Source organism: Halichoerus grypus, chromosome 12, assembly GCF_964656455.1.
Source record: "Halichoerus grypus chromosome 12, mHalGry1.hap1.1, whole genome shotgun sequence".
In the NCBI taxonomy this organism is placed as follows: Eukaryota; Metazoa; Chordata; class Mammalia; order Carnivora; family Phocidae; genus Halichoerus; species Halichoerus grypus.
The window spans coordinates 61,901,250-61,927,993 of record NC_135723.1 but is presented as its reverse complement, the minus strand read 5'-3'; the positions used below and the strand labels follow the sequence as shown (position 1 = coordinate 61,927,993).

General features: G+C 49.8%; 1 protein-coding gene across 1 annotated transcript in view; it reads right to left on the bottom strand.

Moving 5' to 3' along the window:
- Window positions 1-26,017, bottom strand: part of GHRHR (growth hormone releasing hormone receptor) — a 29,181-nt gene extending 3,164 nt beyond the window's left edge. The window contains exons 1-10 of the mRNA XM_078059851.1: window positions 25,894-26,017; window positions 6,338-6,440; window positions 6,109-6,216; window positions 5,457-5,554; window positions 4,274-4,371; window positions 3,448-3,580; window positions 1,955-2,108; window positions 1,635-1,695; window positions 1,118-1,187; window positions 322-413 (exon numbers count right to left, since the gene is read on the bottom strand). Of these exons, the coding sequence (XP_077915977.1) occupies window positions 322-413; window positions 1,118-1,187; window positions 1,635-1,695; window positions 1,955-2,108; window positions 3,448-3,580; window positions 4,274-4,371; window positions 5,457-5,554; window positions 6,109-6,178 (776 nt within the window). The 5' untranslated portion in view covers window positions 6,179-6,216; window positions 6,338-6,440; window positions 25,894-26,017. The remainder of the gene's footprint in view (window positions 1-321; window positions 414-1,117; window positions 1,188-1,634; window positions 1,696-1,954; window positions 2,109-3,447; window positions 3,581-4,273; window positions 4,372-5,456; window positions 5,555-6,108; window positions 6,217-6,337; window positions 6,441-25,893) is intronic.
- Window positions 26,018-26,744: the final 727 nt, after the last annotated feature.

Below are 26,744 nucleotides of genomic sequence, written 5' to 3'. Positions count from 1 at the left end.
CCTCCCCCAGGAAGTCTTCCCTAACCAAACCTCACTCCCATCCCCTCATCTAGAAAAGTTCTCCTTCCGCAGGATCCCACAGAAGTGGACCCCAGCACTCATCAGTCTGTTTGGCCTGGTAACTGGATATTTGGAGCCTCCATCGTCCCCACTTGGGGGTTGGGGGGAATCTCCTAGAGGGCAGGGACCAGATCTACTCTCTCCCTGGAAGCTTAGGGAGGAGCACGGTTCAGGAGAGTGAATGAAACAGAACCACACCGACTCCCACTCCGGTTATGTCCCCAGTGTCCCCGAATGCACACACGTGTGCACACACATTACCAGTACTGAGACTTGGTGTGGAGGCTGCCCTGAGCCGGCTCCAGTTTCCTCAGCAGGATGCGGATAATATTGAGAAAAAGCCCAAAATTCACCTGGAAATAGAGGTGGGGGAAGGTAAAAGGCAAGAGTCAGGAGTGGCTGGTGGCCTGGGTCGGGCCTCTTTGGGAATTAGAAACCCCAAATCCTTGAGACAGAGGGGATGTGCAGGTAGAGGGCTGTGTAGGTCATTGCTCTAGAACTTGTATCCTGGAGACTGGGGGGTCCCATGTGGAACGCAGGGGCTCAGGGGCTCAGGGTCCCCCTCCCTCTCCAGCCCCTGGAATAAAGGGTGAGGGGGTCAGGCCTTGTCATGCTGCCTCTAGCACCTCCCAGGGTCTACTCTGACACAAAGTAGGTGTCCCCCACTTTTGGTAAAATCGGGGGCAAGCGCACATTCCCCAAGGCCACGCAAACCAGTCCCGGCTGCCCTGTTTTCAGCATGGCAGCCGGGGGTGGGTTCAGCTACCGCCCCCCTCCCACTGCCCCCACACCAGCCTCACTGCGGTGGCACATGATCTACAGTCAGGCACCGGACACATCACAACTCTGAGCTGGAAGGCGCCCAAGTACTATGGAGACCACCCCCCGTGTTTTACCAACACTGAGGGCCAGAGAGGGCCTCACAGAAAAGCTGGCAGAGCCAGGCTGAAGAACCCTGGTATCCTGACTCCCAGCCAGGAGTCATGTTTCCTGCCCTACAGCCCCCTCGGCCGACCCAGGGAGAATAAAGCAGAGGGCGCTTGCCCCAGGGACTGACCCCAACAGAGAGGACGATGGGCCCTTTGATGATCCACCAGTAAGGGGAGCTGTCATCCAGGTCCCAGCACCTAAGGAGAGGACAGGCCGGGACTGATGGGGGCACCAAAAATGCCCACCCAGCCTTATCTCCTCTCTCAGCCAGTGGGACCCCCTTCCAAAGGGGTGCGTCAATCCATGCTAGGCTTACCCTCTCTCTCTCTCTCCACCTAGCTGCTTCTTGCTGACCCCAAAACCTCCCCTCTTCCAGGAGGCCCCTATTTACTGTGTCCCCAACCCTCACCTCTCCCTGAACCCAGCACCCTGAGAATCTGAGGGCCCCTCCCACCCCAGGTCCTGCCCCTTCCATGCTGTCCACAGTGGCCTTCCCATCTTGCGCCCGAGCCTGGGAGTTCCCTGAAGGCAGGACTGGGGTCTCCTCCTCTCCCCAGCTTGGAGGACCGCCACACTGCCTGATTGTCCAGCCCACACCCCAGGGGGACCCAGCACCATGGGATGAGGTAGCCCCCCAGACTCACACCACATCCTCAAAGGCCACCTTGCAACACACCCACAGGCCAGTGAAGAGCAGAGGAAGCCCTGTGGGGGTACAGAGGAGACACAAGTAAGGGGTCTGCATCCTCGGCTCAGAGATCTGTCCCTACCTGCCACCGCCACTGCCAGCCACATGGGGCACCGGGAAGGTGGGACCCGGAAGCTGTAGGACTACAGGCTGCTGTCCCTTCCCCCCCTGGGCCTTGTGTCATCATCAGTGAGCTGAAGGGACCTTTGGGTGAGCTCCCTGTGCATTCCCAGCCCTCCCCTAGCCCCTGGTGCCCTACCCAGCCTCGGTGCTCACCCCAGCCGGCAAGAACCAGCCACCAGAAGGCTCGCCTTGTGCTGGGCGACTTGGAGGCCAAGAGGCAGGTCAGGTACACGGCTTCCACCAACAGCCAGCTGAAGTTGGTCATGGTGGCGAAATGGGAGGAGGCCACAGAGACCTTGCACAGAACCTGTGGGCCGGGGGCCTGGCTTCTTTAGAGCTGGACACCCACTGGGGCCCCTACCCCACCCAGGCCCCTCCACCCTGGGCTGCCCCAGAGGGGCCGTGGTAGAATAATGTGGTGGTTAAGAGCGCAGATTTGGGATCTGCGTTCACATTTAGCAGGTATTAGCTGGGTAACCTCCCCAGACTTCACCTTTTCTTCTGTCAAAGGAAATACTTCCAATACCTTTCACATGGCCTCATCATGAGGATTGGATGGAAACTCTGCATATGAATTGCTACTATTTTCACTTGCATTCAGTCCTTCCTGACCCCATGTCCATCCCCAGAGCTGTGGATATGGATCCCCATTCATTTCTGCAAACATACGGGCCCTCACCCTGCATTCGCTCATTCACCGCAAGACTTGCTCATCAGTCGGGGGTGAGGAGCACCACCTCTGAGCTCAGGTGGCCTGAGCTTGGCCCCAGGCCCACTCACGTACAAACGGGACTAAAATGAAAATATACGTAGGAAATAAAAGGTGGTGATATATGCAAAGCGTTTAGTGCAATGCCGCCATGTAAATGCTCAATATGTATCATTATTATTGTTTCTTTCATTCGTTCATTAAGGTCATTGTTGGTTTGTCCGCCTGTGTATCTGTCCATATCCAGCACAGTTTTAGTGTGCCTGGAGAGTGCAGGGCCTCCACGTTGCCCCCAACTGTCTTTTATTTTCATTCTCCTCTGCTTCTCCCACCTTCCTGTCCCCCTATGCCTTCTCTGGTTCTTGGACATGCTTCATGTTTTCCTGTCTGTGAGAGTCTGTTCACCCTGGTCCCTCCATTTAACGTGTCCTCCCTCCCTCTCACCCCCTCCCAGCTCCAAAGCCACCTGCTCCCTGAAGCCCAGTTCTCAACACTCCCTCCCCCACTCAGTGGTCCCATAACCTGGTACATTCTGTCCCCTAGGCCCTTTGGGTGCTCTTGAGGGAGGGACCCAGCTCTGCCTCACCCCCGCACACACCCACATCCAGCCACAGACAGGCTGGCATGTTCAGGGAGGTAGGGAATGCAAAGACTGCTGGGGCGAAGTGTGGGCTAAGTTGGAGTACAGAATAAGGAACGGGAAGGGGAACGTGGGATATGGAAATGACATGGATCGGCCCCAGGATCCAAGAACTGGCATGGGGATTTAGGACTGACTCTGGGGAGGAGCGGGAAGGGAGAGGGTGTTTCCTGTCCTGTAACTGACAATTGCAGGGCCCCAGGGTCAGCCCCCAGGACTGGACGGGCCCATCTCTGTCTCTAATGCAGCCTTCCTTCCCCCCAACCCACCCCGGGGCCCTCCAGCCACAGCTGTTACCGTGGAGAAGCTGCAGTGATCTGTGTTCTCCCCGTGGAAGAGGGTGGCGTCCTTCAGGAACACAGCACCCGCCTTGAGGATGAAGGTGACAAACAGCTGGGTGTGGATGTAGTTCCGGGGACAGTGCAGCCTCCTGGAGGAGCGGGGAGGGAGGACGGTAAGCACGGTGGAAGGCAAACTGAACTGACTCAAGTCAGACCGGGCTGCACTTGGAGCTTCAGGTGTAGCCATGCAGGACAGCTGACCAGCCACTGCCCCAGGCTCAGCATGGGCGAGAAGACAGAGAGGACCAGCCCCTGCCTTTGGGGAGCTCAGAGGCGGGGGACAGAGGCAGAAAGGGCAGGGTGCTGCCCAGGGGAGCCTCCTATGTGCTCAGAGAGATGAGACACAGCCCCATGAGACAGACAACAGCACAAGCCATGTTGTGGGGCTCAGACTCTGAAGTTGGGGGGTCTCAAGAGGGGCAATGGTCAAAGGGTTGGAATTGTCAAGAAGGGTATCATGGGGAGAGGCAAAGAGGATTCTTAAAGCAAATGGGACTTGGGCTTCGAATTTTGACAGACATCAGTATATCAAGAACAAAGGAACTGGGCATTCCAAGCCAATTGAGTAAGTTCCACATGAGCAAAGGTGTAGAGATGGCAGGGAGTCCTGGATTGCAAGGGGTGGAAAGAGGACATGCTGGGGAAAGGAAAGGAAAAGCCAGGAATGGCCATGGTGCCTAGATCCGGGAACCTCCGGAACATCCAGGCAAGGAATCAGGCTTAGTGCTGTGGGCAATAAGGAGGCAGCGAAGGTTCTTGAGCAGGTGAAGAGGACGGCAAACCTGAGAGCAACCAGGATGGCAATGGCCACGGAGAGGGTCACGACGGAGATACTATGGCCCAGGGTGTAGATGATCTTCACCGTGGAGAAGTAGGATTTCTGGGAGGGTAGAGACAGAGAAAGTCTCAGTGGCTGCACTTTGGGGAAGGGGAGGCTTGATGACGGAGCAGGCGAAGGCTCGCAGTTCTACCCCAGAACTCCCCATCTGGGGGCAGGGGCACCCGTGGGAACCGTGGCAAGCTCCCTCAGGAACAGAAGTGTTTGTTTACAGCCTGTCTTGCACCTGACCCGCTGGTGGGCGGTGGCGGTGGGGGGGTGGTGAGGGAGGGGACAGGGAGACGATTGACTCTCACTGTTCCTGGGGCAGGACAGACAGCAGAGAAATTACAGCTTCATTCATTGGTATATTCTTCATTCATTGAGGAATGAGAAAAGCTCACAAGGAAATGGGGCTTGTTTACTGACATCCTACTGCCTCACCATCTTGGGCACACAATGTCCCCCAAAGAAAGGGGGCAGCCAGCAGTAGCCACAGGTATTTGGATCCATCAAAGTCCAGCCTGGGCACCCTACCCCCACCCTGAAATGGAGATGGAGGGTGCAGCCTGAGGGAGGGGATCGTGGACCCCTGAGGGGTGCAGGCAATCACCAAACTGTGTCTGTTTTTTCATCTGAAAAATGGTCAGACTCATGCCTTGCCTTGCAGGGCTGAGGGGAAGGAGATACGGGACTGGGGGCACAGAAGCACGTTGCAAAGGCCCTGCTCAATTTGGAAGTGCAGGGCGTGCACACCACTCCACGGACCGAGGACCAGAGAAGGGAAGGAACGTGCCCAGGACCACTAGGAGCCTCTGTTTCCCTGGAACTACTCAAAACTCCTGCCCTGGAGACCTGGGCACAGAGAGGGCATGCCAAGGAGAAGGCAGCCAGCACAACTCCCACCCTGCCCTCTGCCTCCCCTCTTTCCCAGCACCATGGCCCACATGGCCCACGTGTCACCCTTGGGCAATTAGCAAAAGACCTGGGCCCTCTTTTTCCAGACACTACCATCTTCTGGAAACTTCTGCAATTAATATTCCAACCTGCTAGCTACAATGGAAATGGTAACCCCTCCAGTTGTGCAGGCCACCATCCTTACAAACATCCACGATGACCTTTCCTCCAAGATGCCAGAAGCCTCTTACCTCCTCCGTCAGCAGCTCTAGGGGCACAGGGCAGGCCACAGGGTAAGGTGGGAAGGGCTCAGACCAGCCCATGATAGTGCAATCCCGCTTCACAGCCCCTGGGAGGCATGCAGAGGTGGGAACAGAGAACTGGTTATCGCTCCTTCTCTCTCTCCAGGACGGGTGGGGGAGTTGTGGACCATCCAGTGACACTGGCAGGGTCTGCAGACAGCTCCTCCCACTGGCAGAGAGGGGGTGTTCCTCCCCCCAGGGTCCTGGGTTCCAGGTGCAGCCCCTCCTCCCTCCCCCTAGGCAGCTGGTAACACCTGAACAGTCAGATAGCTTCTGCCCGCTCCACCCCATAGACAGCCCTCCCGCTAACACCCACAGAACATTCACTTGGGGTCAGGGCCTGGGTCCGGCACTTCCATGCTCTGCTCACCAATCCTCACCCCCTTTAAGGTTAATGTTCTTGTTTTCCCCAGGTCACAGGTCAGGAAGCTGAGGGTCAGGAGGCTGAGTGACTTGCCCAAGGTCACATGGGAAGATGGGAAGTTGGTGTTCAAATCCAGATCTACTGCGCCCAAAGCCAGGGATGTGCCTGCCATATTCTGGCATCACCAGATGAAACCACCTCATCTCCCCCACTTACCACCACACCCGGAACCCTCACCTGGCTCTGAGCTGAAGTGGGAGAAGAAATCGGGGCAAGAGAGAGTCACCCACTCGCCGGGGCCTGCCATCGGCCAGCACAGCAGCCCATCCCACGTGCTCGGGCAGCCTGCAGAGAGAGATGGGAGCAGAGCAGACTCGGGGGGACGGGCCCCTCCGGCATTCAGAGTGAGGAGGCTGGAGGAGATAAAGGAATCGAGAAGCCACCCCCTCCCTCCCAAGCGGCGTACCCAGGGTGGTGTTGGGCTTCCCTTCTGCTGCTTGCAGACACGACCTCTCATCCTCTCTCAGTTGGGTGATGAAGTCGCACTCTGGGTGCACATGGCTGGATACCTGCGGGAAGGAGGTAAGGGGGTAGGCCAAGCTGATCGGCTGCTCCTTCGGGGCTCTCTGGTCCCAGTGACCTTAGGACAGAGACAAAGCCTGGTGCATTTCTGCGCCCCTGCTCCTAAGCACAGGGCCTGGCTCATGGCACTGGCAAAGGCACTTGGTGGAGGAGGGAAAGGAAGAGGGAAAGAAGGAAGGAAGGAAAGGAGGAAGGAAGAAAGGAAGAAAGGAAGGAAGGAAGTGGGGGAGGGAGGAAGGAAAGAAAGATGGACATTTGGACAGATGCCTCCCAATTTCATTTCATGGGAGTAAGTTCTGAGACACATTAAACACAAGTCTTCCAAAGATCTCCTGGAGCTGGCTGAGCCCACAACTCATCTGTGCGGGGCCTTTCCTCCATCCCTGCTCTCCTCCCCCCATTCTGCACTCCTGCTCTCTGGATGCAATTCTGCACAAAGTACCTTGGTAGGTGGAACAATGCCCCTCGTACACGCAATGTCTACATCCTAATCCCTGAAAACTGAATATGCTCTCTGGCAGGGCCAAAGGGATTTTGTAGCTGGGGATTATTAAGTTAAAGATCTTCTGATGGGGAGATTATCCTGGCTTATCTGGGTGGACAGGAGGTCCTTATAAGAGGGAGGCAGGAATGTCAGAGCCAGATAAGGAGATGTGAAGGAGGCAGAGGGGAGGCGGGGGGAGGCTGGGGGTTGGTGGGGAGGTGAGAGAGAGCACGCGTGGTTATGGTGGGGTGCACACAGAGGAGATGAAGAAGACTCCTTCACTGCAGAAGGGAAGGCAAAAGAAGTTACCTGTATGGCAAAAAAAAAAAAAAAAAAAAAAAGGCGGGGGAGGGCAAAACAGGTGAAGGAGAGGCGCAGGGAGGAAAGGTACAGCACAGGGAATAAAGTCGAGGGTAGGGTACTAGCGTTGTGGGGTGACAGATGCGAGCTACACTTGCGGAGAGCACAGCAGAACAGAGAAACTTGCCAAATCACTATGCGGTATACCTGGAATATGCTGGGAAATCGCAGCACATTCAGGGAGGGCCCCGACCGACACCCCACTCTCCAGCACATCAGTTTGCCAGAGCCCCTCCAGCCCCGGGCTATCAAGAGAGGAACAGTCCCCCAAATGCGGGAAGGGAGCAGCTGTTCTCCACTTACCGCGCAGACCTACCGGGTCCCCGGCCACACCCTCTTAAGGGGCCGCAACCAAATGTGGCTCCTGGGATGCTGGGGATGGGGAGGGGTCTGGAGACTTTGTGGAAGAATTAGGGACCTGTAGCTCAGGGAAGACTTGGGAGACACGAGCAGAGCCGGAGAGGCCCTAACAGCCTCCCCCGGAGGGCCCAGACAGGGCCTGGAGGGAAGCAACGGGGAGGTAGCTCAGCTTAGCCAGGTTTTCCTAGTCAGAGCCACCCAGAGCCAAGCAGCTGCAAGGGGAAGGGGAGGGAGGAAGGGGAGGGGAGGACGGAAAGCGGGGAGAGGGGGCAGGGGGTCTCTGAGCCATGGCCAGTAACCTGCTTAATAGGAAGAAACTCCTGTGCTGGGGAAGAGCAGTGGGGACCCCACCAGGCTCCAGCTAGACCCCCCATCTAGCCCTGTGGCTCCCAGATCTGGAGCCCAGCAGGGGAGGTAGGACGGTCTGTGTCTGCTACTCACAACTGGCAACGGGCTCAGCAAGCAGAGGATGAGGGCACCCCACGCCCTGCTGTCCATGGTGGGGCTCAGAGGTGGCTCCCTCAGTCAGCGTCCTTCCGTCCTATCCTCGCTGTGAGCCTCGGCCCTCCTCCCTCCCCACGGTCTCCTGTCCCCGCCGCTGCCACCGGCTTCTGCCTCCCCAACTCTGGTGGCTGTTTACATAGGCAGGAGCCAGCAAAGGGGACAGAACCAGCTAAATATTCACAGGATTGCAGGACACCGTGCCCAACTCAGCCCCGGCCCTGAAGTGGGCCTCCATGTCCCCAGCAGGGAGGGGCTGAGCACCCCGCCCCCTTCCACTGTGTCTAAATCTGCCTGCGTGCCTGTCCTGACAGCAAGGGCCCAGAGAGGTGACAGTCACAGGACACTTCTTGCCCTGGCAGGTCATTATTCTTTACCATTTCCTTCTCTGAACCCAGCCTTCTGCTGGCCCACAGTGGAGAGAGCCCTCCCCCTCCCCCCGCCATGAAGGAGACTCAGAGAAGAAGACCTGGGCCCACCAGTTTGGGTGGTGACCTGAGCCTCATCCACAGGGCTGCAGGGTGGGCTCAGGGCTATGGGGACGCAGCGGGGCTGGGGGGTGTCAGTGGGGGTTGCAGAGTAGGGATGACCTGAGAAAAAGAAGCGAGATCATGAAGCCCCTGCATGGGCTGGCCAAGAAGGCGTCCTATCAGCAGGACCTCGCTTCTTTCCCCGCAGGGACGGCAGCCTGGAAGGCAAGGTGGGGTCTGCAGACATCAAGGCCCTGGACTTGACATAGGAGCTTGTCAGAGTCTCCAGAAGTCTTCATGGTAATAGAGGGAAATGAGCCTGAAAGGGAGGTTTGCAAGGGGATTCACGGAGCTAGACTGCCCTGAATAAAGCAAGACAACTGTTACCAATAGCAAAAACTAGAGGACTTACCATAGCTGCTCAAATGATTTTGAACATCTGATACTTGGTCATTTTTATTATAGTTTTAGACTTTAAAATACGGAATCCCAATTGGCCCAGCTAAAGACAGTGTTCTAAGTCCCACTGGATCTCTCACAGCCTTTAGGGATTTGGAAGCACGTGGTATCTTCCAGGGCCCTGGATGCCACTTGTCCCTGCTCGGTCCTGACGTTTGTGCGCAGGTCCGCATCCCCAGAGCTTGCCCAGCTGGATGCTGGTGACAACAGGCATATTTACAGCCTGACCCGAATCATGAATGATGAAGGCTCCTCACCCCCGCCTCGTGGAGTGAGGAATCATTTTACATCAGCAGGGCTTTGTTTTTCCATTTGTATTCATCACCAACAGTGTTGAAGAAAAATATTTTGAAAAGAAAACATGAACCACCCGAAGCCCCAGACCCCCTTCCCTCGCCCAAAGGTTTTCCTGTGCTTTGCCCATAAAAACAGCGCAGACAGGTGGCACACACAGCCCAGCTCGTCTTCAGGATGAAGCAGAGCTCCCGGAGGGGCAGCCCAAGTGAGGAGTCACAGGTGGGAGAGCGGAACACTGAGAAGGTGTAATTTAAAGGGAAAGCTAGAACCTTCCATCCATCAGCTACAAATAAGCAACAGCACAAGGATACATACTACAATTAATCACTGTTGGTAATTAGTGTCAATGTCATTAGCATGAATGATGGTTAATAATTGATATTGACACTTACGAATAATTATTATCTAAATTAGTGGCTCTTCACAGGGAGCAATTTCATCCTCCAGGGACTATTTGGCGATGCCTAGAGACAGTTTTCAGTATCTCAGTCAGAGGTCAAGGGCGGCAAGGAGCAGCGACAAGGTGCTACTGGATTGAAACCAGAAAAGCTATTGAACAACCTACAGTGCACAGGATGGCCCCTGCCACTGCATAAAGAATCATCTGGTTTTAAAGGTCAATGGAACTAAGGTTGAGAAACCCTGATCCAAGGATTCTCCAGGCCCATGGTCTTCCTGAATAGACCAAGGCCGCTGAACGCCCCTCTCAACTACCTCTATATCTATTCAAGTTCAAATTCTGCCTCCACCACTGGCCAGCTGTGTGACCTTGGGTGTTAGGTAAATTTTTTGAGCCTTAGGTTTTCCGCTTGCCAGGGTAAGTTGACAAGAAAAGGCATATAAATTACCTCACAGAGAGCCTAGCTCACAGTGGACAATCACGAATGGTAGCATGTAATAAGGAGGGACTATCAGCAAATAAGGTTAGAACAATCAATTTTTGTATGGAAAAAAATAAGGTTAGCTCTCTAGCTCACATTTATGCAATATAGGTTCTACAAGGTTTAAAGCCCTCACTACAAAAAAAAAAGAAAGTAAGTTTTTTTTCAGAAGGGGAATTTGTTTTTATCACCTCAGAAGAATGGAAACTTCTTTATATAAAAAATAAAAGTCATGAAGAAAAGATGAATAAGTTTGACCACATCCACATTTTTAAAAAAATATGTTCAAGAAAGGACACCACAGATAAAACTACAAGCAAGCTACAGACCTAAAGAAAGATTTGTGACCAATAATGACAAATAATATCATTAATGTTTTTTTAAAATATCAAAACTGTTTTTTTTTAAATACCTACAAATCAACAATAGAGAGAAAAACAACCTAAAAGAAAAGTGAGCAAAGATATAACCAGGAAGTTAGAAAATAACTAAAATGTAGGGCCAATAAACAGATCAGGGGGTGCTTAATATCACTAATGCTCAAGAGAATGAAAATAATAATGAGCTACCCTTTTTCACCTATCACATTGCCTAAAATTTTGATATCTAAAAATATGACACTTGGAAAATAATGTGGGGAAATGGTACTTTTCTACTTTGCAGATGGGAGTGAACATTGGTACACCCACTTTGAAAAGCAATTTGATATGAGCTCTTCAATGTATATACATGAACATACTCCCAAAGCCAGAAGCTCCATTTCTGAATATTTGCCCCAGAGAAAAGTATTATGTAGTAAAAAACCAGAAACCCACACAAAAGTCCAATGATCATGAAATAGCTAAATAAAATGTGATATGATACAGTAGAATACTATAGAGTGTAACATTAAATACTATTAAAATACTATTGAAAGGATGAACTAAATCTATTTGTATTAACATAGAGAGATTTTTTTTTTTTTTAATGTATTTGAGGAACTTCTGCTTCCAGCCAAGAGAGTCCCGCTGATAGTCCCTCCTTATTACATGCTACCATTCGTGATTGTCCACTGTGAGCTGGGCTCTCTGTGAGGTAATTTATATGCCTTTTCTTGTCAACTTACCCTGGCAAGCGGAAAACCTAAGGCTCAAAAAATTTACCTAACACCCAAGGTCACACAGCTGGCCAGTGGTGGAGGCAGAATTTGAACTTGAATAGATATAGAGGTAGTTGAGAGGGGCGTTCAGCGACCTTGGTCTATTCAGGAAGACCATGGGCCTGGAGAATCCTTGGATCAGGGTTTCTCAACCTTAGTTCCATTGACCTTTAAAACCAGATGATTCTTTATACAGTGGCAGGGGCCATCCTGTGCACTGTAGGTTGTTCAATAGCTTTTCTGGTTCCAATCCGCTCTGTACCAGTAGCAGAGACTGATTTACCCTCTTCATGGCTTAACGACAGGAAATCCAAACAAAATATACAAAATTGTGGGTTTTAATAGGTGAAGAAAATAAGCACACATGATCATCTCAATTGATGCAGAAAAAGCATGTGACAGATTTGAACACCCTTTCAAGACAGAAATACTTAACATGCTAAGAGTAGTAGGGCACTTCCTGAACATGATAAAGACCATAAATGAAAAACCCACAGTGAACACCATGCTCAGTGATGAAGATGGAGAGCTTTCTCCCTAAGATGAGGAACAAGACAGATGTCTGCTTTCGCCACTTCAATTCAATGTAGTACTAGAAGTTCTAGCCAGAATAATGAGGCAAGAAAAGAAATAAAAGGCACCCAAACTGGAAAGGAAAAAATAAAATTATCTGTTCACAGATGATCTTATTTGTAGAAAACGCTAAAGAATACACACACACACACACACACACACACACTATTAAGGTTAATAAACAGACTCAACAAAATTGCAGGATACAAAACTGACATGCAAAAATCTATCTGTTGTTCTTTTTATACACTAAAAATTAAACAATCTGAAAAGAAAATTAAGAAAACCATTCCATCCATTTACAATAGCATCAAAAAGAATAAAATGTTTTGGAATAAATTTAACCAAGGAGGTGACTTAAAAAAAAAAAAACCTACCAAACATGACTGAAAGAAATTAAAGATCTAAAGAAGGAAAATATGTCTCAGTTCATGGATTGGAAGACTTAATTTGTTAAGATGACAATACTGTCCAAAGTAATACACAGAGTCAATGAAATCCTTATAAAAATACCAATGGCATTTTTTTCAGAAATTGAAAAATCTATATTAAAATTCATATGGAATTTCAGGGGATCCTGAAAAGTCAAAACAATATTTGTGTGGGGGGGATATTAGAGACCTCAGACTTCCTAACTTCAAAACTTACTGCAAAGCTACAGTAATCAAAACAGTGTGGTGCTGGCAAAAATATACACAGATAAACCAATGGAATAGAAGAGAAAGCCCAGGGGGCGCCTGGGTGGCTCAGTTGGTTAAGCGACTGCCTTCGGCTCAGGTCATGATCCTGGAGTCCCTGGATCGAGTCCCGCATCGGGCTCCCTGCTCTGCAAGGAGCCTGCTTCTCCCTCTGACCCTCCCCCTTCTCATGTGCTCTCTCTCTCATTCTCTCTGTCTCAAATAAATAAATAAAATCTTTAAAAAAAAAAAAAAATTGGTTAGAAGAGAAAGCCCAGGAATAACCCCTCCCATGTATGGTCTATTAATTTTGGCAATGTTGCCAAGACCGTTCAATGGGGAAAGGACAATCTTTTCTACAAATGCTGCTGGGAAAACTAGATATCCACATGCAAAACATGAAGTTGGACCCTTATCCACACCATATGCAAAAATTAACTCAAATAGATAAAGACCTAAATTCAAGAGTGAAGAGTATAAAACTCTTAGTGGAAGAGAGAAGGGAAAATCTTCATTACCCTGGATTTCACAATGATTTCTTAAATACGACACTAAAAGCACCGGGAATAAAAGAAAAGTAGATAAATTGGATGTCACTAAAAGTAAACACTTTTGTGCAGCAAAGGGCACCATCAAAAGAATGAAAAAAACCTCACAGAATGGGAAAAATTATCTCCAAGTCCAATATCTGATAAAGAATTAATATTCAAAAAATATAAAAGCTCTTACAACTCAACAACAAAAAAAATAAACAACCCATTTCGAAAATGGGCAAGGGATTTGAATAGACATGTTCAAAGATGGTAGACACATAAAAAGAAGCTCAGCATCATTAATCATTCAGGAAATACAAATCCAAACCACGGTGACTTATAACTTCACACCCACCAGGATGGCTATTATTTTAAATAACAGAAAATAACACCTGTTGATGAGGATGTGGAGCCTTCATGCACTACTGGTGGGAACGCAAAATGGTCCATCTGCTGTGGGAGACAGTTCGGCAGTTTCTCAAAAGGTTAAACAATTTATAAAAGGGGGGGGGGGTTAGGGGCACCTGGGTGGCTCAGTTGGTTAAGCAGCTGCCTTCAGCTCAGGTCATGATCCCAGGGTCCTGGGATCGAGCCCCGCATCGGGCTCCCTGCTCAGCGGAGAGCCTGCTTCTCCCTCTCCCTCTGCCTGCCACTCTGCCTACTTGTGCTATCTCTCTGTCAAATAGATAAATAAAAAATATCTTAAAAAAAAAAGGGGGGGGTTAAACAATTCTACTCCTAGGCATGTATACAGAAGAACTGAAAGCAGGGACTTCAACAATACTTGTAGACCAAGGTTCATAGGAGCATTATTCACCATAGCCAAAGGTGGAAACAACCCAAGTGTCCATCAACAGGTGAATAGATAAGCACAATGTGGCACATACCTACAATGGAATATTACTCAGCCATATGAAGGAATGAAGTTGTGATATATGCTCCAACGTGGAGGATCTTTGAACATATTCTGCTAAGTGAAAGAAGCCAGACACAAGAAGACAAAGACCACATAGTTCCAGTTAGATGAGAGATCTAGAGTAGTCAAATGCGTAGACACAGAAAGTAGACATTATCAGGGTTTGGGACAATGGAGGAATGGGGAGTTGTTACTTAAAGGGCACAGAGTTGGGGCACCTGGGTGCCTCAGTTGGTTAAGCGACTGCCTTCGGCTCAGGTCATGATCCTGGAGTCCAGGGATCGAGTCCCGCATCGAGCTCCCTGCTCAGCAGGGAGTCTGCTTCTCCCTCTGACCCTCCCCCCTCTCAGGCTCTCTATCTCTATCTCATTCTCTCTCTCAAATAAATAAATAAAATCTTTAAAAAAAAAAAAGGGCGCAGAGTTTCTGTTTGGGATGATGAAAAATTCTGGAAATAAATAATAATGCTGGTTGCACAACATTGTGAATACCTAATACTTCAGTGCGTAAGCCACTGATTTGTACACCATTTAGTTATGCATATTTTACCACAAGTTTTAAAATGAAAAAAGTTGATTAGTTAAAGCAAAAGCAATAGTAATATATTGTGAGATCTATGGCATATAGAGAAGTAAAAAGTATGAAAACAAGAGCAAAAATGAAAATAGAAGAAAACAGAAGTGTATGTTTGTACAGTTTCTCTGCTGTGAGGCAGTGTAATATAGTTTGAGGGTAAATTGTAGTAAATTAAAGACATATATTGGAAATCCTTGAGCTCCCACATCAAACAATAAAATGAAGAGATGGTTCATCAGCCAATATCAGAGATAAAATCGATCATATGAAAACTGCTTAATCAAAAAAAAAAGAAGAAAAGGAAAGGAAGAAAACTGAAACAAAGAGCAGATAGGACAAATAAAGAGAACATAACAGAACTGTAGAGGTAAATACAACAACATGAATAAGTAAATTAAATGTAAATGGACTGATCACCCCGATTAAAGAGATCATCAGATTGAAAGAAAAATGAAGACCCAGCTACATACTACCTGCAAGAAACTCATTGTATTTTATTTTTAAGTAGGCTCCATGCCCAGCATGAAACCCAATGCGAAGCCTGAACTCAGGATCCTGAAATCAAGAGTTGGACGTTCAACCAACTGAGCCATCCAGGCACCCCAAAAAACTCATTTTAGGGACACCTGGGTGGCTCAGTCGGTTAAGCATCTGCCTTCAGCTCAGGTCATGATCCCAGAGTCCTGGGATCAAGTCCCACATTGGGTTCCCTTCTCAGTGGGGAGCCTGCTTCTCCCTCTGCCTGCCGCTCCCCCTGGTTATGCTCTCTCGCTTTCTCTCTCTCTCTCTTGCTCTCTAACAAATAAATAAATAAATAAAATCTAGAAAAGAAAAAGAAAAGAAACTCATTTTAAATATAAAGCCCAGATAGGTTAAAAGGTAAACAATGAAAACCACAAACTACACATATATTAGGATTGTTAAAATTTAAAAACTGACAAAACTAAGTGTAGACAAAGATACAGAACAACTGGAACTTTTGCATGTTGCCAGTGAGAATGTAAAATAGTACAATCACTTTGAAAAACAGCTTAGCAGTTTCTTTTAAAGTTAAGTATATACTTAGCATCAATCCTACTCTAGGTATTTAACCAAGTGAATTGAACACTTCTGCCCACCTGAACACAAATGTGGATAGCACTTTGTTCATAATCACCCAAAACTGGAAAAGACCCAGATGTCCTTCAACAGATGTTGGTAAACAAACTATAGTATATTCACACAATAGGACATTACTCATCAATAAAATGGGACAGCCTATTGGTTCATGCAACAATATGGATGAATCTCAAATCTACTTTAATGGGTAAAAGAAAGAAACCAAACCTAAAAGGCTACACACTCTATTATTCCATTTACATGACATACTAGGGAAGAGAAACTATAAAGCCAGAAAGCAGATCTGTAATTCTCAAGGGTTAGGGGTTAGAGAAGAGTCTGATTACAGAAGGACAGCAGGAGGGAATCTGGGGGGAGGGATCAAGGAACTGTCCAGTGTAATAATGTGGGATATATGATTCCAGGCATCTCAGAACCCATAGAACTGTACATCCCAAGGAGTAAATTTTACTATATGCAAATATTTTTTTTAAATCAACCAGGATGGGGGCACCTGGGTGGTTTAGTTGGTTAAGCATCTGACTCTTGATCTCAGCATCGTGAGTTCGAGCCCCATGTAGAAATGGAGCCTACTTAAAAAATCAACCAGGATATCGGGGGTGTTCAAGATGTCATGCAGACTGTGACAAATGAATCTGACTGTATTACAAATATATGACATATACAAATATTACAAATATACGACATAACCACACTCTAGGGAGTGGGAAAGAACAGGGTTGACCTAAGTGTTTTGCCTGGATAAAAATAAAGATAAAAAGAACTGTACACAAATTCTGTACTTGTATTTGGTAAATTTGTTTTTCACAAAGGTATGAGCTAACAATCCTGAAAATATATTGCATGCATAGTAGGGTGGAACAAATAAGCAAATATATTGTAGATAATAAAATCTAAATAAAGATACTGTAGTTAATGAAAGCCAGAGAAGTTATAAACAAGTAAAGAAAAAAATGCCAGAATGAATACATAGTGCTCCACAGACCTGGAGTCACAGGTATTAGGATAAAATCATGTTTTCCTTGAAGAGATAGATATACAGAGATAGGAACAAAGGTAGGTATGTAGATGGGTAGATACATACATACGTGTACATATGCACATACATGGGTGAGTATATGTTTATACATTTTCTAGCTCTGTCCAATGACAGGGCCAAGTGTCATCCTGTATTGGATCCTGGAACAGAAAAAGGACATCAGTAGAATCTGAATAAAGTCTGTAGTTTAGTGATTGTATTGTATTAATGTTAATTTCTTATTATCAATAATTGCACCACGGTTATATGTTAAAATTAGAGGAACTCTCTGCACTACCTTTGCAATTATCCTGTATGCCTAAAATTATTTTTTTAATATAAAGTTAAAAAGAGACATAGTTAAATCAAGAAAATACAAAGGTAGGGCACCTGGGTGGCTCAGTCAGTTAAGCGTCTGCCTTCAGCTCAGTCATGATCCCAGGGTCCTGGGATTGAGCCCCACATCCGGCTCCCTGCTCAGCGGGAAGTCTGCTTCTCCCTCTCCCTCTGTCCCTTCCCCCTGCTTGTGCTCTCTCTCGCTCTCTCAAATAAATAAAATCTTAAATAAAAAAAAGAAAGAAAATGCAAAGGCAAGGCACTAAAGGAGAGAAAATATTTCTAAAATATATATCTTATAAAGAACTCGCACCTAGGGTGTACAAAGAATTCTCACCACTTAATAGAAAACAACCTGATTTTCAAAGAATGGTTAGGATTTGAACAGTCACGTGAATGACAAGCAAGCATCTTTAAAGATGCTCAACAACATTAGCCGTTATAGAAATGCACATTTCACCGCGGGCTCCACTACACACCCACTAGAATAACAAGTAAGGAAACTGACAGTATGAGTTTGGGCAAGGATATGGAGCACCTGGGGCTCCCAAACATCGCAGGCAGGAATGTAAAATGGTACAGCCTCTCTAGAAAAGAATTTGGCAGTTGCATATAAAGTTAAACATACACTTATATGACCCAATAATCTTACTTCTATTATTTATCCAAGAGAAACAAAAACATATGTTCACACAAAGACTTGAACCCAAATGTTCATAAGTTCATAGGGATGGAATGTGGGGAGTGATCAAAGGGAACATTTGCATTAACTCCAATATCCTAGTATTTACGAAAATTGGGGGGGGACACTACTTATACAATCAAAACTATAAATTTAGAAGGTCACAGTAGCTAGTGTTTAGGGTTTTTTTTTTCTGTCACTTAGTGGGTCTGTCTGGCCCACAAGCAGGTGGGCTCCTTGAGGGCAGGGGCGGACGCAGTCTTCTTGGAGAGCCCCTCTGACCCACACCACAGCACAAGGCCCAGACAGCCGCAGAGGCTTCTCCATCGCTCCCGTCTGGTGCCCTCTGGTGGTGATGCTGAGCAACCAGGGCCTCTTCTGTTCCAGGCTGGAAAGTCTCAGGGTGGCTCTGGACATGTCCATAGCTGAGGCTGGGGTCTTGTCGCTGGTGGATGGGCCTCAGGGACCAGCTATTTTTGGATAGTTGGCCCTGATCTCCTTTCTGGGGTGGGCTGGGGTGGACGGTATCAGAGCAAGGCCAGAGCAAGCCCTATTCCTGTCTGAGTTTTAGCCCCTTTTCCTGTTCCCTGACTCTGCCCTTCCCTCAGGGACAGAAACAATCGAGCACAGGAGCTGGGGTCCTGGGGCCTCAGAGTGGATCCCTATAGACAGAAGCCCCCATCCTCAGCCCTCTGAGAAGGGACTTCACCTAACTGGAGCTCTGCAGGGACTCTGGCTGCCTGGGGCCATCAGCTGCTCTCACACAGGCCCGTGACCCAGCTCTGCATGGGGCCGGGGTCAGAGCTCAGCCTGTGATCTGTTTGGGGTCTGGGTTAGACCAAGGGTGAGGCTCAGATCGGGGATCAAGGTCAGAGCGGAGTTTGGGGGATGGGTCAGGGCTCAATCTCTAGTCATGTCAGGAAGAAAACCAGGGTTGAGAATTCTTGGGGGACCACTAACAATGATGCTTAGATTCTTTGGGCTCTGAATGGTAAATCAGTTTCTGTTATAAGGCTTTTAGGTCAGTCTCACAATCCCAAAGTGATTTTTCTGCCGAACAGAAATTATGGCCCCACAGGAGCACCTACTAAATGGGGGCAGGGTGGAGTGGGGCAGGGCGAGGTGTGGACCGGCAGGGGTGTGGGAGGAGCTCTGGCCTTCAGCCAGGCATCATGAGAACAATGTGACACTTTGTTTTCCTCCAACTAAAGAAGGTGCTTTGATTTGTGCATGGATAACTCATTTCTTTGTAAATTTTAAACTTCACCACAGACTTTGCCCTCCTTCTCCTCAGACAGGCTCTCTCTAGCCAGGCTTGATGGGAGGACCTGCCTGGTAGGGATATAGACCCAGCTGTCCCTGGCACGCACCCAGCATGGATCATTGTCCTTGTTTTGCAGAAGGGGAAACTGAGGTGCCCCAGGTTGCCTGGGAAGATGTTCTCTGAGCTGGGACTGGGGTTTAGGTCCCCCGGTTTCCAGCCCCAGGTGCTGTCCGTGCCCCGAGTTGCATACTATAACTCACCATAAGATTCTGATTCAAATTTTTGGTGGCTTATTTGGGGGTTGAAGAGGTCATGGTGCACATGAAGGTGCTGGGAGCAGGGCCCCCTATCTCTGTGAGAGCATCCTGGGGAAGGGTGTCCATCCAGCACTCTCCCCGGTGACGGAGCACACACACACACACACACACTACCGGGCCTTGCACCCACTCCCCGGACTTCCTGGACCAGGCAAAGCACCACCTCCAGGCAGAGGAAGGATCTCCCCCCAGGTGGGGAGACTGAGGCCCCAAGAGGGCAGGAGACCTACTCAGGGAGGCACAGCCACTCAGAAGCAAACTGGGGTGCTCCCTGGCCGGCCACTCCCTCCTCCCAAAGCAACGGGAGAAGGGGCAGAGCGTGTGAACTGCAGTTCTGGAGCTGGCGGGGACAAAGCCGGGATGCCAGGGCTGGGGGCTGAGGAGGGGTGAGGGATGGGGGTCGGAGGCTGGCGCTTGGGCTCCGAGCCGCACAGAGGTCGGCCTGGCTGCAGTGTGGCCGGCGGTCAGGAGGAGGCAAGGGTGGCTGGGAGAACCGATGGTGGCACATTCCCCACAGTTGATGAACTCCTGCCACATGCAGCAGCAGGGACGAGCCTCAGAAGCTAAGACAAGGGAACACCCCAGAAAATTCTCTACGATATGCTACCTACCATTGTACTAAAGCTCAAAAAGAGAAGCTTTAAATAATAGATTAATAAGGCGTATATGCCATTCTAGTTCTTGGGGTGAATGATGGGCTCATCGGTGTCTATTATATTATGAAATTACCTCTGTAATAATTACTATTTCCCTAGAGCTTACTATGTGCAGACCCTTTAATAAAGCGTATCACGTACGTGAGCTCAGCTAACGCTCACAACAGCTCTATGGGGTGTGTCTCCTTTTCACAGTGAGGAAACAGGCCCCAGTGATTTGTTGGAGATACGAGACCCGGGATTCTAACCCAGACCGTCGGATTTCAAAGCCCAGGGTCTAAACTACTCCACCAAGCTGCATATATTATTGTGTAACTATGTTATTTTTTCTGTAATTAAAAGTTTAAAGTGTCCCGGGAGAGGTAGGAAGGGAGGCTGCCGCTGGGTTCCCGGTGACCTGGTGTGCAAATGAATGTGACCTGCTCGCAGCAGGGCCGAGCCTGGAAGACACACAGAGGAAGCCGCTCTGGTCCCCTGCTCGTCGGGCCTCCTTCAGAGTTGCTGAGCCGTGGGCTGGTACGGGGGTGCTGATGCTCAGCTAGGATCTGAGCGGGCCTGCCCCTGCGGGAAGAGAGGGTGGGGAAGGCAAGGAGGGCCCAGATGTCCCCCAAGACCTTCTACTGGCCTCTCTGCAACTCGATCCTCACCCTCCCCACCCCAACCAGCTTGGCCCCACCCAGACCCCTTATTTATAAACCATATGTCCCTGTGTCCCTGCCTGCCCCTGTTTGTCCAAGGCTTCAGCTGCTTCCCCTGATAACCCGAGGACCAGAGGTCCTGGGGAACTGGGAGGAGCCCAGGGCAAGCAGAGTTCAGAGATGCTCAGTTGGGCCCCTCCCTCTGTTCAGGAAATTTCGGGGGCCCCCATGGACGTTTCAGGGCTTGATGTCTATAACTTGTCCAAAAATTGGTAGCTGTCCCCCATTTAAAAATTTAATTTCCATTGTTGCCCCCCAGGAACAATTTCAGACTGCTTGGCCAAAGCCCTCAACATCACTGAGGACATTTAAGCCCAGAATGGGGAGGGCACTTGCCCGCACTCACACAGCAAGGCACTACTTCACCACCCTGCCTTTCCACCCAGACAGTACGGAGAAAGGGAAAGAACTTGGGCCTGGAGCATGGCCCTGAATCCTGGCTCTGCCCTTGCTAGCTATGCAACTTTGAACTGACTGCATAACTTCTCTGATTTAGTTTCTTCATTCATAAAATGTAAGCGTTGTCTGTTTTGTTCAACAGTCGGTACCCAGAATAGTGCTTGGCACCTGGTAGGAACACAGGAAATATTTCTCAGGTGAATGAACAAGTGAACCCCTACCTCTCCGCTCATTTATGCGTATCAAACAAAGCAGTATATGTAAAGTCCCCATACAGTGCCAAACACACAGCAGGACATTACAAATGGGGTTCCCTTTGCCTCTTCACTGATCACTCTGAGGGCTCCAGCCTCCCTTCTGACTCCAGCCCAGGATCCCAATCTCCAAAGCCCAGATCCATCCTGAAATTCTCTGGCACCGAGAGCCCCAGGCCGGGGAGTCTGCTCAGCACCCAAGGCCAGCCTCCTCTCCAGCAGACCCTCCAGCCCATTCTCCCCAATCCTCTGCCCGCCCTGTGGTCCCTCTGCTTGCTGCCTGGGGGAACAGTGCCCCTGGCTGCCCCCTTGGGGTCCGGCCTGCAAGGTCTCATTCCCTGGATACCCCATTCCACTCCTCTCCTTTGTTCAGGGAATGTTTTCCTCCCCCCCGTAACCAGTGGAGGTACAGAGGCGGGCAAGCTGAGGGGGCTGGGATCAGCGCAGGGAGCCTGGCAGCCATGCCTTAGGCACCTACTCTGCTCAGGTCAACTCTGGGGGCTGCACAGGCCTTCGCAGAGATGGGTTAGGACTGCCCCACAGGGACAGGAAAAGGCCAAAATAAGAAATGGCCCCAGTAAAAGGCAACCAGAGATGAGGGCCAGAGCAGGCTCGGAGTAGCAGGAGAGCTCTAGCCCCAGCTAAGAAGGCACCCCCAGGGGACTTGGGGAAGGCTCCCTCTCTCTGGCCTCAGTTTTCCCAGCTCTTTAATGGGGATGCCTATAGTATAGTATAGTATAGTATAATGTAGGTGTGGGGGATTGGGTCAATTCCCTATCACCCCTGGCCATTCTCTGGCTTCCTAGCACCATCACACCTGGTGTTTCCACCTAGATAAGCCCCAGGGTGCGTGGAATGAGGGCCAGGCCTGTGAGAGCTGCCACAGGCCTCCCCCTTCCCCCAGGCAGGGGGCTGGGACTGCATCTTGGCAAGTGTAAGCAGGGCATGGATGGCTGGGAATGGTGGCCTCAGTGAGCTCCTGCAGTGACCCCCCACCGAGGGCCGTCCTCCCCGTGCTGTGCTATGGGAACGCGTGGAGGGAGGGGAGCCCGGAGTCCCATGGCACCGCAGGGACACAGGCAGATGGGGAGCAGGTGCAGGAGGTTCCCCACATTCAGCAGCTCCCAGAAGCAGACAGACCCAATCCTGGCCAGCCGCAGGGGATGAGTCTCCCCAAGCGTCCTGGAGCTTCCGAGGACAGGTGCAAGGCCTCTGTCCCTAGGGGTGTCCCCACAGTAGAGTTAAGCAAGCACATTAGGGCAAGGTAGCCGAGATAAGAGCTGGGGTATGAATACAACCCCAAAGCCAACACGTGGGGAGAGGTTTCCAGGTGCAAGGCTTTAAAAGTTTTTGAGCAAAAGCCTAGACCTGGGAGGGCTTTTCAGGACTCTCAAATGCAATCCCCATGGTATGGGTGGGGAAACTGAGGCACAGAGTGGGAAAGGAACTCATCTGAGGTACTGCTGCCCTGCCCCAGTGTGCCCAAGCCCACCCTGACGGCCCTAGATTGGCCGGTTTCTAGAGGCTCTGGATGAGATTTGGCTCAGCTTGGGCTCACCCCCAGCCCGTGCCACCTTTGCCCACAGCTCCAGGAGCTTGGCCTGACAACAAGCACCAGCTGGTTCCAGCACAATGGAAGGCCAGTCAATAATTTATGGAGGCTCCTTTCCTGGAGGCCTTCTCTGGCTATACCCAGGCATTTGCCCCTGGCTCCCATACAAGCTCCCCAGGGAGGCAGGACAAGGCAGGTGGGGATTAATCAGTGATGGGCCAGAGGAAGAGTCACTCTGGGAAGGAAGGTCCTCCCCAGCCATCACCCAGACAGTACGCAGCCCACCCCCAGTCCCCACTCCTCTCCCTCCCTTGCTCTTTTTGTGACTCTTAACCGTTGTGACCTTTCTGTCTCTCTTGATAACTGGCCATCTCTATCTCTCACCTCCTCCCCACCCCCACCGTGTACACAGACATGCGCACACTCTTGCCTGCCTCTTCTTCCTCCCCACGCCCGCAGCACCCTGGCTCTGAACTCAGAACTTCTCTCTCCTCCTTCGTCCCTCACACCTGCCCTCAGGAGAGGTTTTGATAAACTAAGCCATCAGGAGGATTTAAATAGGAAAATTTGAAAGCTGCGGGGCCCTCAGAAATAATGCCCGGGCTAACAGTTACCATGTGTTCTATAGAAAACCAGTCCCCCAAGACAATAATACCAATTACTGCCAAAAGAGAGCTCTGTGAACCAATAAGTTTGGTGAACACTGGCTTAGATAAGTGAATTTTTAATTGCAGGACTTGTCAGAGCCTCTACTATAATTACTCTGATGAGTTTCCCAGAGGGTGATATGGTTTCCAAACTTAACCTCATCACCTGTGAAAACCAGTCAACAACTCCAAGAGCTGGGGTTCTCTGTGAGGACCACAGGGAGCAGGTGACTCACCCGAGCTCAGGTGACCTACCTAAGCCATTCACTCAAGGCCTTGGCCAGGCACGTGGGTGGCTCCAGCTGTTGAAATCCCCGTGGCCGCTGAATTCTGTTTCAAATCTAACTCTCTAGGATTTTTCATTTTCCATTTCCAGAACATCTCAAGGGCAGCCTGAGGTGACTTAGGGAGAAGGAAGGAAATGGACAGGGAGCTGGGAGCCCTCGGAATTTTCTAGAACTAAAGCTTCGGACCCCCACGGAGGCATTCCGAGGCTTGGAGTCTCGAGGCCCCACATTCCTGGAGGCAGATGCAGCACCTCCTCCCAGCCCAGGAGGTCACTGCCAGCAGCGGAAATTCTTGGAGTTCGTCTCGGATGGAAGATGCTACTGGCCCATCCGTCACGATCCAGGCGCATCAGTGACTCCCGGAACTTCACGAACAGTTGAACAGAGCCGTTCTCTCCCTAGAGCCCAGGAATCTTCTCGAGGGGTGTGGAGCAGAGGCACCTCCTCAGGTCTGCAAGAAGCCACCAGGAGAGAGGAGGAAAGGAAGGTAGGAAACAAAGATCCAGGTATCAGGGGACCAGGAAACGCCTGCATGTTCATGTCTTTGCTGAGACCCAGAAGTGAGGGCGAACGCACCGACCGCGGCGGGAAGCCACGAGTGCTTATCCCAGGTGGCCAGCTGAGACTAAGGAGCCGTGCGATGCCGTGTGACATATGACCGCGGGAGAAGCTGCCTCCCAAGCCAGCCGGGGTCAGTGACCTGAGCCCGCGAGCCACGAACCCAGCTCCACCCGCCCCGCACCTTCTTCAGCATGGACCTCCCCTCCCAGTGCCTGGCTTCCGCAGGAATGCCCAGCTGGGAGAGAACAATACGTGCAAATAGAGGGGGCTAGGGTTTTTATCAAATGTCTCATTTCTTATGCATTTCTCACTGAGAAAAAAATTCTCACTGAACAAAAACAAAAAAAACAAAAACAAAGAAAAACCCACCACAGTACCTCCTGTGTCGTCTATCCAAGCAACCTCCCTGATTTGGGGAGGGAGAGGAAGGGGGCCTGGCCTCCACCACCCTCCCGGCAGGCCGTGCGGCAGCCACTGCCCGGAATCCAGCAGGTGCCCGGGCCACTCTGCTGACCTGCACAAACTGCCCTCGTATTGTTCAAACACTCAAGCTCCATTTAAGGGAGGTTTCCTTGGAGTTCAAACAAGGAACAAAAAGTTGTGAGTTGTAGCCTGCACAATCCAGAAGACCCTGCGGCAAGTTCCTCAGGCAACTCAGACCTTACTGATTCCTACTTTATGGGCTTTGCCTCACCATCCCCCCACCACGCACACGCACACCAAAGTGATACTCAAAATTGTTAACACCTTGCCTGACACCATCCTCCTCAGCTGGCACTTTAATCTTAGGTGATTAAAATTAAGTTTCTTGGTATTATAGGTTTAGTGTGTTGGGGTTTTCTGTTTGAGTTTCTTAAAGACATAAGTCACTTATAACTATTTATATTGCATTATATGAAAAACATAAGGTAAGTTTAAAAATAAAGCTTGTGTTAAATGAGGTACCAGGGACATATTGGCCGTTTTTAGAATGTTCAAGATTGCTCTGAATGGTAGAGCTCCCATCCTTGAGAACTTTTGCATCTTTTTGAATTCTTTGGGTTTGTTTTTGGGGGAGTTGGACTTTTTTATTGAATTCTTTGAGAGTCTCTCTCTCCCCTCCCTTCCTCCCTCCATCCCTTTAATTTTTTTCCCCAAAGACAAAACTTTTCTCCTTCCAAATTATAGATCTATTTGCTTACTCAGTAACTTATAGAAAAATGCATGCTGGTTCCCCCTTTATGAACACAAGCCAGGCCAGGCTTTTCGAGCTCATATTCTGCATGGGGGCAGGCTGGCTCTAGGCAAACCAAGTACAGCAGCTGGCCATGACATCTCTTAGCAACAACATGACTGTGGGCAGAAGACATTCCTCCAGCGCTTGGCTACGTTGTGAGATGGATCGTGGGCTAGGCTGCAAGGCCTGGCGGAGTGCTGTGTACTTACACAAAGCCGAGCCGTGCCTCTCCCGTGAGTGAGAATTGCTGCGAAGGTTCTCGGGGCAGATCAGAGGACGACTCCAAATATAGTAGCATTACAGGACTGAGTCCTCTCTCTCTCTCTCTCACACACATACTCACACACACACACACACACACACACACACAGATACACTTTCTAACTTAGACCTTGGACCTATATGTGTAAGAACTGCAAGGTTTCTCTCCCAACTGGAGGTAATATGCAAAGTAGATGACAACTGCGTGTGACAATCCTCCCGCACTCCCCCGGGTCTTCAGTGCAGAATAAGATCCTTGAGGCCTTCTGCTGATGACAGACTTAACCTTTTAAGTGCTGGGTAATGGAGAGGTCCACGGGAGACTAGAGACAAGAGAAGGACCAGAGTAGTCAAGGAGGGCAGCCGTGGGGAGGGGTACTTGAGGAGCTCAGAACAGATGAAAGTATTTTCATATTTAAGAAGTGCCGAGGCACTACTGACCCATACAGCTGAAGATCAGTTGTGTCCTCACCTCGTTCCCCATCAATACACTGGAAAGAACAGAAAAATGAGCAGAATTCTATATGCAGAGAATGTGATTTTAGTGGAATGAAGTAGAGTCACCTGAGCAGAACGAGCTCATTAGCATTTCTGGGGACATTTCACCAGTGGCTCTCCGAACACTGGAACCCAAGGTGTTGATGGGAGCAAGCTGTCACTTGAGGGCTGGGGATGATGGCCCCGCAGGCAAAAGCCTCACCTGCATCATCTCCAGCCTTTCCTACCTCCAGAATTGCCTGCTTTTCAGCACTGAGGGAAGGACGGTAAACATCACTGCCTGTGGGTCCCCTAAGAATCG